The sequence below is a fragment of the Plectropomus leopardus genome, chromosome 23 (genome assembly GCF_008729295.1).
Source record: "Plectropomus leopardus isolate mb chromosome 23, YSFRI_Pleo_2.0, whole genome shotgun sequence".
NCBI classification, from domain to species: Eukaryota; Metazoa; Chordata; class Actinopteri; order Perciformes; family Serranidae; genus Plectropomus; species Plectropomus leopardus.
Genome location: NC_056485.1, coordinates 545,135 through 558,868, shown reverse-complemented (window position 1 = coordinate 558,868; position 13,734 = coordinate 545,135). Strand labels below are relative to the sequence as shown.

General features: G+C 40.1%; 1 protein-coding gene across 1 annotated transcript in view; it reads right to left on the bottom strand.

Moving 5' to 3' along the window:
* sorcs2 (sortilin-related VPS10 domain containing receptor 2) overlaps positions 1-13,734 on the bottom strand; it is a 353,265-nt gene that overhangs the window by 13,909 nt on the left and 325,622 nt on the right. Inside the window, 6 exon segments of the mRNA XM_042512640.1 lie at positions 2,059-2,171; positions 8,343-8,466; positions 9,204-9,337; positions 11,794-11,980; positions 12,068-12,239; positions 12,746-12,865. Coding sequence (XP_042368574.1) covers positions 2,059-2,171; positions 8,343-8,466; positions 9,204-9,337; positions 11,794-11,980; positions 12,068-12,239; positions 12,746-12,865 — 850 coding nt within the window.

Here is a 13,734-nt window from a genome sequence, read left to right as displayed (position 1 = left end):
TTGGAACAAGAAGTCTCCGAGGTATGGCGGCTTGGTGGTGTGGTGGTTAGCAATGACGCCTCACAGCAAGAGGGTCTCTGTTCAAATCCAGGTTGGGGCAAAGTTCAGACCTTGGGGTGAACCTTAGGTTTGCACATTCTCCCCATGTCTGCGTGGGTTCTCTCAGGTCTCCAGCTTCCTCCCACAGTCCAAAGACATGCGTGTCAGGTTAATTGGTGACTCTAAATTGCCGTAGGTGTGTAGGTGTGTGACTGGTTGTCTGTCTATATGTGTCAGCCCTGCGATAGTCTGGCGTACTGTCCAGAGTTGTAACCCGCCTCTTGCCCAATGACAGCTGGGAGAACTGATAGGCTCCAGCCCCCCCGTGACCCTTACGAGGACAAGTGGTTACAGACAATGAATGAATGAAAGTCTCCTAGGTTGCGCCACCAAGTCTTACAGGCCCAAAGCTTTGGGTGGAATGACACTACCTAATCTCTTGTACTATTATTGGGCAACGAAAATAAGGTTCAATATGAGGATATTGAGGCTCATTTGATAACCTTGTTGTACTCACCTCTTCATTCTTCTACTTCTAGTTATACCAAAAATGTGATTGTGGCCTTCTGCCTCAAAACTTCAATTTAGATGCTATTTCGGCCTGCAAACACACTCTGTCGGTGCTCCACTTGCAGCAAATCATATTTTTCCTTCATCTTTACTGGACAGTACTTTCTCTATATGGGCTAAGCTGGGCATAGGAACCTTAAGAGACTTGCATGTTGATTCTATATTTGCTTCTTTTCAACAATTGGTAAATAAGTTTTCGCTTTCTAAAGGACATTTTTTTCATGTATCTTCAGACTCGACATTCTGTCCTTAGCTCATTCCCAGAATTCCCTGTTTTTCCTAATCCCTTAGATTTTGAGGTGTTTCTGAGGCCTCCCCCCCTCATTGAGGGGGGCAATTTCTTCTATTTATTTAGATATTTTTAACCTTTGTTCAGGCTCCTCCAATGTACTGAAGACTGTTTGGGAGATAGAATTGGGAGAGATTATTCCTGATGAAGTTTGGGAAGAAATCTCAAAGAGGGTAAGCAGGTCTTCAGTTTGTGCTTGACAAAGTATCATGCAATGTTGGATCCTACATCGAGCTCATTATACTAAAGCTCGGCTTGCAAAAATATATGATACAGTGTCTCCTCTCTGTGAACAGTGCCAAAGAGCCACAGCAAATTACACACACATGTTTTGGAGCTGCCCTTCTCTGAATAGATTCTGTTTTGAAAACTTTGATACGTTGTCCAAGGTAACTGGGAGGGATATTGCTCCTAATGCCCAGATCTGTTTGGTGTGTGGCCTTTTCCACTTATTCTCTCTCTGCTGAAAGGACTTAATAGCATCCACAACTCTGCAGGCCAGGAGGTTAATACTGTTAAAATGGAAATTCCCAGTGCCATCTACCTATACAAACTGGGTTAAGGAGGTGCTTTATTTTCTTAAACTGAAAAAAAGTTAGGTTGACTCTGACTGGTAAGGCTGTATCATTTGGAAAGACCCGGAATCCTTATCTGTCTTATGTTAACAGCACAAGATGTCAGATTACTTGCTGAACTAAGCATAACAGTGATGTACTTAAGTGTGTTTTCTTTTTTGTTTGTCTGTTTTGTTTTTTTTTCTATTAACTTATTTATCTATGTAAGTTTGTTATTGTTATTATTTTTACTTACTGTTATTCATTTTTGTTATGTTTGCCATTTTGTCCTTTATTAAATAATTAATTTATTCTTTTTGTCATCTGTTTTCTTTTCACTGGTCTGCAGGAGTAGGTGCCAGGGCAAGGGGGTTGTTTGTATGTTGTTTGTTGAATTTAAACCAACAATTTACAAACAGATTATTGAATGAAAGAGCTGTTGTTATTTCCTATGTGAAAATGCAATAAACACAGTGTTAAAAAAAAAAAAGAATTCTGGGATTGTGACATGTCTAATTTCCTCTCCTTGGTCCATTATTGTGACAGTGCATTATGAACACTAACTTAAGGAAAGCATAATTTTCAAACATCATCTTAAAGTCCTACCTTGACGAGTATTTTGGTGACCACCTGTCCAATGTCCTTTCTCCATTCTGGGATGTTTGGATTGAAGCGGTCCAGGTTGGAGCTGAAACTCAGAGGGATGACCTGGACGTTATCTGGAATAGAGCAGGGGAGTAATTATCGATCATCAAAGTGAATATTAGACTGGATCACTGCAGCAGTATAAAATAAGCCACAGATATTGCATATTGACTGCTGAAGATTTAACAGATGTAGGCTGAATGGACAAATTTGCAGTGATGGCTATCATCTTAGAGGGAACATATGTGGATAGATCAGGACTTGGAGATGTGTATTGTTAGCATTAACAGATGGACAGACTGTGCAGTTACACTTAAAATAGATCACTGTATCTGAAGTGGATCCCAGACAGACAAAATTAACCTTCCTCTAGTGTTTCATACAACACCGTATTGATTAAAAGATTCTGACTTTCAAGGCTTCATAACCTCACTCTTGCTCTCCTTCATCCTGACACACCTTCCTGTACTCTTCGGTCTTCCTCCTCCATGCTTACTACACGTCCTGCCCAGAGCTTTCAGCCGTTCTGCCCCTCATGTTTGGAATTCTCTCCCACAAACCATCCTTGAAATCTCTCACTATTTTCAAATCTCACCTCAAAAATCACCTTTTAAAACTTGGGTATTCTCTGTAATTTACTGTTGTTGAACTTTTATGTATTTTTTTTTTTTCACTTTATGGTAAATGGCAAATGGATTGTACTTGTGAAGCACTTTTCTAGTCTTATTGACCACTCAAAGCCCTTTCACACTACATTGTCACATTCACCCATTCACATACATTCACACACTAACGTACAAGGTGCCACCTGCTACTCAGTAATCATTCACACGCACTTGCACTCCGATGACACGGCATCGGGAGCAATCCGGGGTTCAGTATCTTGTCCAAGGATACTTTGACATGTTGCCCGGAGGAGCTGGTGATTGAACTGCTGCTTTTTGGATTAGAGGACAACTGTCTCTATCTCTGAGCCACAGCCACCACCAATATATATATTGTTTACTTTGTTTAGTGACATTTATGATATGTGATTTTATGGTGTTTAATTAGGGCCCAAGCACCTAGCGGTGCAAGGACACTCTTGGAATGCAAAGAATTATTATTTTTCTGCCAAATTAATAACATTTTTGGAGGCCTAAACATGCTCAAAGACTCATGAAAAGTGGTACGCTCATCTGGCCTGGCGAAAAATTTTGTAAATTGGTGGTTTCAGAAACTGTTGTGGCAAAGTGGCTCCACAGCGCCCCCTACCATGTAGGCCCAAAGCCCAGTTTAACCTACTTTTATGAAATTTGGTACACTTATATGTATCATGGCCAGATGCACAAAATTGATTTTGGGCCTTTTACTTTTGCCATCTTGTCCTACAGGATTAATCCTTAATCCTAACTTTTACAGTTTTCTCATGGCGAGGCGTACAATTTTGATGTCTCGCCATAAAACAGGAAATTGTTGTAACTGTTGTGTGTACTTCTACATGACAACTATTACAATTATTTATAGCGCCCCCTCCTGGCAACATGGAATGTCATGGAAATTACATGCTGTCTTCTTTGATGGACTGCTCCTACAGATTTTATCCGATTGACCTCAAAACTGGTGACAAAACCTTTAAGACCTTAATGATGCCTCCCTCTGAAGTATAGGTTTACCATGAACGCTGTTGCCATGGAGGCCCAGTGGTCTCCAAAGAGACAGTTGTTGTAACTTTACAGTTGTGTAGCTCTTTGTATGTTAAAGCCCTCAAAGAGGCAATTCATTTAAAAGAAAAAAAAAAAAAATAAATGAATGAATAAATAAAATAACTAACTAACTAAATAAATAAATAAATAAATAAATAATTCCTTCAGTTTCAAGAGGGTCCTTGCACCATTCAGTGCTCCGGCCCTAATAATTCCTTCGGTTGCAAGAGGGTCCTTGCACCGTTCAGTGCTCGGGCCCTAGTAATTCCTTCAGTTTCAAGAGGGTCCTTGCACTGTTTGGTGCTCGGGCCTTGATAATAATAACGAACGTCATAGGTTTGATAATGGTCCCGCCCTGAACACATTTCTATGACAAAATTACTAGTCATGATAGCACCACCTACTGGCCACAGGAAATAACTTTTTTTTATACTTTTATGAACTTGTCCTACACAATTAATCAGATCCAGTTGAAATTCTGGCTGTATGATCTTAAGACCTTCCCGATTGAAAGCTATCAAAGCTCTGTGCAAAACTTTTACAGTTTTCCCGCATCGGGCGTTGAATTTTGATGTTTCACAAGAAAACAGGACATTGTTGTAACTTTGGTGTACGTTGTCTGATCTGCTTGAAACCTCATTGGTTTTAAAAGAGTCCCTCCCTGAACACATGTGTATGACAATATTCTGTAGTCGTAATAGCCCCACCTACTGGCATCAGGAAGTAAGGCTTGAGGTACAATTATCATTGGATTTACATGATATTTACATGGTTTGGTCTACAATATCATCTTTGTGTACCAAGATGACATGGAATTTGTGTCCCCTCTGCTTCCACCTAACGGCTGCTGATAGTACTGCACCATGTGAAATAGTTCACTCTAGGGTCCAAACTCTCTGCATACATTATCCAGCTTTCACAAAAATTAATGATCACTTTAGCTGAAGTCCTACCAGTGCCCCAACAAATGTGGGTACGAGGGCCCTTTCATCGCTGCTTACAGCTTTAATTAGGGCCTGAGCACCGAACAGTGCAAGGACCCTCTTGAAACAGAAGGAATTCTTATTATTATTAGGGCCCGAGCACCGAACGGTGCGAGGACCCTCTTGAAACTGAAGGAATTATTAGGGCCCAAGCACCAAATGGTGCAAGGACCCTCTTGCAACTGAAGGAATTATTAGGGCTTGTGCACTGAATGGTGCGAGGACCCTCTTCAAACTGAAGGAATTATTATAATTATTAACATTATTTTTTTTTCTCTCAAATTAATTGCCTCTTTGAGGGCTTTAACATACAAAGAGCTACAAAACTTCGGAGGCATGTGTAACAGCCCAAGACTTACAAAAAAAGCCACTTGGACCCATACCCTAAACCCAAAAGGAAGTCGGCCATTTTGAATTGAATGTGCAATTTTGGTGCATTTTTGGCCATTTTCAGGGGTCGCAATTTTTCGATCTTCTACAGATTTCATCCGATTGACATCAAAATTAAAACATCCTCTGAGAAGGCCTGGGACATCAAAGTTATTACATTTGTGAGTTTTCATTACACCGTGTAGCCGTTATTGGGCCAAACATTTCCATGTCTTGCCATTAACCAGGAAGTAGTTTATAACTTTGAGAGACATGGTCCAATCTGCATCAAACTTCACAGTCTTGCCCTGAACACATCTACATGACAACCGTTACAATTACTTATAGCTCCCCCTACTGGCAACATGAAATGTCATGGAAAATTACATGCTCTCTTCTTTGATGGAATGCTCCTACAGATTGTATACGATTGACTTCAAATCTGGCGACAAAACCTTTAAGAACTTAATGATGCCTCCCTCTAAAGGTTTTCCATGAACGCCGTCACCATGAGGCCCAGTGGTTTCCGCCAAACAGGAAGTTGTTGTAACTTCACTTTGCATTAACCAGTTGGCCCCAAATTTCACATTTGTGATCACGCTGTAGCCCTGAACGCATTAACTTGTCATTGGAATATGATACTCGAGGCGCAACCTACTACAGGAAGTATGGCTCTCACACAATTATCCCTTCATTGACATTCAATTTACATGCTTTGGTGTACAAATGATGTTGACCAATATGATGTAGATTTTGTCTGGCCTCCAGGAAGAACTACACCATGTGAAATGTCTCAAACGAGGGTCCAAACTCTCCAGTCGGAGTCCCGCCAGTAGCCTCGACTTGCGTGTGGGTTAATTGCTGTTGTTTTTTGTTAGGTGACCTCGAGTGTCCTGAAAGGCACCCATAAATAAAATGTATTGTTATTATTATTATTTAAACTGTTGCTTCTTAAAAAAAACCCAAGTCCATCTGAAAAAACACAACAGTAGTAGATCAGGTCATATTATGTTCTAAGGCAACAGTGGAAAAAAGTCAGGCAGCAGATTTGACTCAGTCATGTCTGAATGAGTCAAAGACCAAGGATAGCTGGTAAAGCTGTCTTTTGTCAAACTTAGAAACTGACTTTGACAAATAAAGACCTTTCTTTAAAGTCCTCTTAAATACTTTTCAGAGCTCCTGCTGAATCCTTCCTTACTTCAGGGATTCATATGGACCTTGGCCCAGCACCTCTATCTTGAATACGTCACTGACTCGCCACACATGACATTAAAGCACACCCTTGTGTAATATTGCTTCATACATAAAGAGGTTAATTTTACACCAACTATCGTCCACAAAGACTCAAGGGGGAGGTTTTTGTGGTCATTTCCAAAAACATATGGTAAAGAAAGCAGCCAAGAAGCATTCTACAAAGAAGTTATAGTTATATAAATCCCTTGGAGGGCTCAAATTACCAAATCCTAAGTATTTCTGGGCTGCACAAATAAAACCTTTAACAGCATGGATTCTGGATTCTTCAAGTTTTTGTTGACTCAACACTGAAAAAGTTTGTGTGACACTTGGAACCCGAATGAGTGAATGCAACAGAGACACATTATAAAGAGTATTTCAGCACTCATACCAGATTCATAAAGGATTTTGTACCGTGACATAAAAGCAGAGTTTTTGAAAACAGTCAGAACATGGACTTACTATTTTACAACAACTATGTGGATTAACATTTCTTAACAGACTTTTATAATTAAAGTACTTTTTAATAAAACACACAGAATGGGATAAAGTCTTGGAGCTTACTCCAACTGGTGATTTCTTAATGAGGTTATAAAGAATAGTGACAAGAAAGTTATTTCATGTCAACTTTAATGGTAGCAAGTCTGGATAGAGATGTTAAATATTTTGTGTGTTTTTTATCATGAAAAAAGGACAAAACAATGAAACTTTATTTGTAATTCTAGCAACCTGTGTGGCCAGTGGATTACTTGAACCTTGATAAGAACATTCATGATTGTAAATTAAATTTAAATTAGATTTAAAATCTGTATAATGTACCATCATATCTGAAGAATTCCAGAAATCAACTGACAAAAAAAACTCCACAAAAACAACATAAAAAGTGAAAAAATAAACAATAGCAAAAACAAACAAAAAAGAAACAACAACTCAAAACAAAAAACACTTTCCATGGGCTACTGTTCATTGCAAAGGCAACAGCAGGGTGGGGCTTGGTTGGGCTACAGCCCTACTAGAAATTGTCTCAGCCACACCTTAGCCCTGCCATAGAACAACCAAGAAAAGTACCACATCAACTCCATTAATTTTCATCTGTTTGCCTGTACACTCTACTTTCCCACTGACAAGGTCCAACAGCGCCTCCACATCCTCACAGCGTAATTGTAGTGATGGTGACAGCTTCGCACATTCAATTGATCAGAGTTCAGGAGTAGAATTGCCCTTCATTCATTAAATTTCCTGGTTGGTCATCAATGTAAGATTATTAATGACTTGTGATCAGTGGGAAAGCTTGTACATGATGCGTCACTGACATCACTTGCATGTGGCTGCGCCTTAACTAGCTAACATTTACCGCTTACTGCCGTCAAAACTAGGTAGTGGCTAACTGAAATTAATTTGGAAAACTGAAATGTCAAAATGGACCGTCTCATTTTAAAACACCCCCGGACAGAAAATTTGCTGGGCATGTTGAATAATTTTTTTTTATCAACAACTGAGGAGGAACAGCACAGGGAGAAGCTTCCTCCACCTGCCAGAGCGAGTTTAAATATATATATTAAATATATATATATATTTATAAATATCTCTCTCTCTCTCATTTTGTGTGTGTGTGACACATGGTTTAAAATGTGCCAGGTTTTGGGACCCGTGGGTGCCTAATTGCCTGCAGAGTGGACTGTCCGCGACTGTTGCGCTTGGAGTTGCATGTGAAAAAGGAGTCAGTGAAATCATCTCATAGTAATCATCTCAATTCGTGTATTATTTCAGTTTGTTGAGAGGGTGGTATTACTTTTCATGCAATAATATTGAAGTGTTGACATTGATTTGAGCCCCACCAGTGTATGGATTATCCCCACATTTATTTAGCCAAAAAATAAAAACTGTCTGCCGCTGCCACTGGTTCATTCCAATATTTAGTATATATTTGCTGCTGCATCAGCCTAAGTGAGGCTCTTGTAAGTGTCAGCGTTACCGTAGACTTGAACTGTCCTGGTATCCTGCACCATTGATCGGCCATTGGAAGCCTGGACAGTGACTGAAACCTCGCCCGTCTGTGGGAAACGAGTCAGCAGGCTATTCTGCAGAGTCAGTGTAGGCTACAGGAGAGAGTCACAACAGGTTGGCTGTTAGATCAGCTGTTTGTACAGGGTGTGTTGCAATGTCTGGGATCATAAAATGGTTATCTTGATGACATGATGAAGTTCATCTCGCTGTGAAAGAAGTCTCTCCTACAAGCCATGAACCTACAGAGCATCATCATCTTTATCTGCAGCTCCCCCTAGCTTTACAGAGTTTAAATGACTTTCGGCTCATCGTTAGCTGTCTAGCTACAAATTTATTGTTTTGGTTCACTCTCAGCTGTCTTTTCAGCTGTTTCTAGAGAAAGATATAAAACCCTACTGAACACCACCTGCTCAGCAGCAAACAGCACATGGACAGAGTTAGCATCTAGCTGCTGAAACTAGTGGAACATTTGACAGTTTAACTTACGAGTATTTTCCTCAGGAGTTGGTTATGACTAAAAGCAAAGCCAGAGGAGAGAGGATAATGGACTTCTATTCATCATATGGACACAAACATGACTCCAAATGAATGATAATGCTCTCATTATCTACTGATTTATACATAGTAATTCTTGTTTTGCTAACATGTAAACTAAAACAACTTTATAGGGTGATAATAAAAGTTGTGTTTTTAGCTTGTTTTGCTGCCCCCAAGTGGCTAAAAAGTAAACCAATGTTGCTTTATTATTGAATACATTCATAAAAAGAAGTGAATAAGTGAATAGAATTTGATCAGTGCCATAGAATGAAGTTTGCAGTGTGTCCTTTACCCGCAGGTTGTCTCCTATCCACCAGTAGAAGACAGACAAGTTGGCCTCAGTGGGAAGAACGATGGCTGTCAGATTGACCTCATGGTTTCTCTCTGTGATGGGAACCACTTCCAGGTGCACTTCCTGTAGAGGGGCTGTTAGAGAAAAAAACCCAAACAAGTCAAGTTCCAAATAAAGAAAATATTGTAATGATGGATTTCTTTTCTAAGTACACTTGAAAATCATGAGCAAATGCATTAAAAAAAAGGATACTAATAATATATATACTTTTTTCTTTTTCTGTCCATTCAGATGGATGAAGAATTTTAACACAGAAATGGCATTAAAGTGAAAAGAGCAGACAGAAAAGCTTGCTGGTCATAATTTATTTTAGTTATTTTTGGCATACTGCATCTGACATACTATGTATTGCGACATACCAAAGCTTCTGGTTTACTATAGTGTGCATGGGTACAGACTGAAGCATGCCGTGTGCTTCCTCTTTTACTCACGGTCGACCATGCTTGTTAAAACGGGGGCATGGCTTTACTGCAGTCCACTTTAGATGAGGTGGAACACTGTGATTGGCTTGTAGACGCTCAATCAAATAAGTCAGTGCATTTGGGTTGACTCAAATGACAGTAATCCTAGATCTAGACATTCTAGAAAAGTTTTAATATTGGAATAGATGGGGTATCTATCAAACCCACATAAAGAAAGCAGCTCTGAGTTTTAAAGCTGCAAAGAAATAGAGCTGACTTCTTAAAGGATAAGAAAAATTCCTGTGACTGAAACACCACAGATTTCCCATTTGCTAAAATCAGTGCCAGATATGGTAGGACAAAAATGTTCTCATGGTGTGAGATTCAAACCTGTCTCCTAAACAGCAATAGTGAGGGTTAAGACAGCTGAACATATCAAAGATGACTGAATCAACAGCAACAAGACTTTTCCATCATCTTTATATCTTCCAGGTGTCAAACAACATTTTGGTCAAAGGAGTAAGCAGGTTAGTGACATCCTGTGGGATGTCTGGGTGCTAAAAACTACAGCTGGAGACAAGTACTGCGTTCCAAAAGTTGTCCAATATGCCCTCGCTCACTTCCCCTTGGCACTTGCCCTCAGGGGAATCCCCGCTGCCATCTTAAGGGCCACTCCAATAGTCTGAAAAACTGAAGTGGACTTGGTGTGATAGACCCTTGGAGGGCTGAGGAAGTGAGTGAACATTGATGGTCAAAGGTCTATATCACCCACAATGCATTGCAACTAGGCATGTGATATGATGCTTACTCATAAAAATCCACTTGTCTATTATATAATTAGTATAATTTATTGCAGTTGGGCTAATATGTATGAAAATTTGTTCTGTTCAGCTTGTGTGATTTCTGTATTTCCAACATTATTTGGAAATGCTGTTTTGCAAGATATCATAAACCCATTAACAATAACAGTAGCTAATAGTGCTAATCCTGCAACTGGTGGTCGATCCGTGATAGTCAGGCTGAAAGTGAACAAGGGCAGGTGTATTTCATTTCAGCGCCCCGCCAACTTTCCCTCCACTTTCCAATGGGCCTCCGTGTGATGTCAGCTGTTACTGACACAAAGTGGAAAAGTGTGCGTGTGGTCTGACAAGTCCACATTTCAGATTTTTGTTGGAAAATCTTGTACACCTTGTCCTCTGGGCTAAAGAGGAAAATGACCATCCAGACTGTTTACCAGCTCAAAGTTCAGAGCATCTTTGATGGTTTGCAGATGTGTTAGTGCCCATGGGTATTGTGCACATGTGTGAAGGTACCATGAATGCTGAAAGATACCATCAGGTTTTGGAGCAACATATGCTTCCATCCAGACAATGTTTTTTCCAGGGATGTCCCTGCTTATTCTAGCAAGAAAATACCAGGCCACATTGCCTGACTCCATAATAAAGAGTGCAGTTTCTAGACTGGCAGCAGTAGACCAGCAACTCATTTGTTCTGCAAAGTCAAATGACTTAAGTCAAGAGCCTGGGGGCTTTGAAATAACAGCTTCAGTAACAATAGCAAAGGGCTGTCTAACAGCGAGATAAAGTGGAGGAAATATTCTAAATCTAGTGGTACACTGTTACCTATGTTTTTAGGGCTGTTTTTTTATATGCCGCCGAAAACTAACCAATTTAACATTTAATCTGCAGTTTCATTTTAAGTATTTGACAAGAGGGTTTCTAAACCTGAAAGCAGAGGGGCAGCAACAGGGTAAGCAAGGTAAGCAATTGCCTAGGGCCCTGGACTGGAAGGGGGCCCCCAGAGACGGCTGACATTGGTCCATATCATGACAATATGATGGAGAGGGGGTTGCAGGGCCTCAAAGTTGCCTCTTGCCTAGGGCCCCCAGAGTGACTAGAAACGCCCCTGCCTGAAAGTTATTGTAAATAAACACTAATTTCTTCTCAGTTCAGAATGAAGGTGTTATTGAAACATCAGCAACAATCCCTAAGTGAGGTCCAGGCAGATAACAGAGGGCTGGGCAGTGAGATAACTGTTCTTCTACTGCCAACATTTGTTGAAAATATGAAAACAACATGTGCACAGTTGTCTAATAACCACATGAAGACACTGAGAGTCTGTAAGCTGACCTGTGACCTGGATGTACATGGTGGCCTCGTCGTGCCCTGCCATGTTCTCAGCCTTTACAGTGACCTTGTAAATGCCTGGATCTTTGTAGCGATGCTGGATGGGCTCATCTGTCACCGTCAGGTTCTGGTAGATGGCCCGCACCCCGTCACCAAGGTCCACCTGATACTTGGTGGTGCTGGTGTCACCCTGGCAGGAAAGAACCAGAACTTTCAGATTTTAAAGTGAATATGGAGGAGGAAAAGGGAAGAACTGCTAAGGAAGCAACCATCCTACCTGTTCCTGGTGGACAACGAATGTGATGTCATCACCAGGCGCCACGGCCAACATCTGACCCTTGATGCCCACCTGTAGTCCTTTAGGGGGCAGCAGAGGGCACTTGTGCTGTTTGGCGCTCTGCCGCTTGTTCAGCCCCCCTTCACACAAGTTCGAGATCATCTTCCTATAGCTTAGACACATCAGAGCCCAGGGCATTTTGAGAGGATGGAGGAGGGAAGACAGACGCATGTTGCTCTTTAAGTGTGAGATGAAAAGATAAATATTAATCTCATGATTGTCTTAGTAAAAAGACTGGAAGCAGGGACAAACAGCTGGTCTGATTCTGTCTACTGAAGGTCAACAATTACAGTTAGCAACAATTTCAAAACTCACGTAACATATTATATCTAACTTATTAAATCTTTTCACAAACAGAAATGTTAAACGCAATTTGTGAGTTTAGAGGAATTGCCCAAATTTTAGACAGCAACAAACTGTTCTCTGCTTTAAGTCTTTATGCTAAACTAGGCTAAGCACATACTCTGTAATTAGCTCATACACATAAAATTAACACCTACATGATGAATATCAATCTTGCCATCTCACTGGTGTTTGTTTCCCAAAAACAATTTAACTCGGTGTGTGTGTGTGTGTGTGTGTGTGTGTGTGTGTGTATGTGTGTGTACATGCGCAGACCCAGTGCTGGACTCGTAGGTCTGTCCTAGAAGGCAGTCTCTCAGTGGTGAATCTGGATCATGCCAGAAGTCAGCAAAGCAGCGATTGTCTTCCATGGTCGACCGTTCAAAACCATAGTCACTAAACACACAAAGATATGACTGCATAAACACTGACCTGCAAACTTAACACCATAACACTCAATATACATGCAAAATCAAATATGTTTTTTATGTAAACATTAATGTGAGCATAAAACATATGCTTGCATATGTAATGTATTATACATTTTATAAATATAATTAAATTTTCAAGACATAATACTCTACAAAATGCTATGGTCTGAAAAATTAGTGGAAGCACTTGAGGCAATAGACATCAATAGCACATGTCCACAAGAGCATTTCTAGGCATGTGGGGTAGCGCTGCTTCTCAGTATTGCTTTCACTTGGACTTTCGAATGGACTAGCATAGCAGATCATCTAGAGACTTCTTACAACAATAACTCTGAAAATGTGAGGCACAAAATAAGCTAAGCAATGACTGAATCAAAACAACAAAAAACAACGCAGTACCAGAATGCATTGCACTGCCGAATTTAGTAACAAAAACCATCAAGTTTTTCCTCAGTAGATGGAAAGCAAACCCACATCATCAATAAATCTTATAGAACAAAATGTTCTTTAAAAAAGGATTGTTGAATAAGTACCCTTTTTCCCACAGAACCATTAATACCTTTGCATAGTTAGAAGCAAAGGGAGACCATTAAATCTAAATAATAGTCCTCGTTAAACATGTGAACTCAAGATAAATTCCGTAAGAATCATCAACTGGTAATTTCTCTTGGCAATTCTAAAAAATTTGCATGGCCTCATGTGAGATATTAGTATATAAAATGTTCACAACAACTGTTACCAAAAATAAATCCTTAGGAATATTGTTTTTTTTTAGTTCTGACAGTCATTTTTCAGACATCAATGATATCCTTCAAGAGGTGGTAAAGTTCTTAC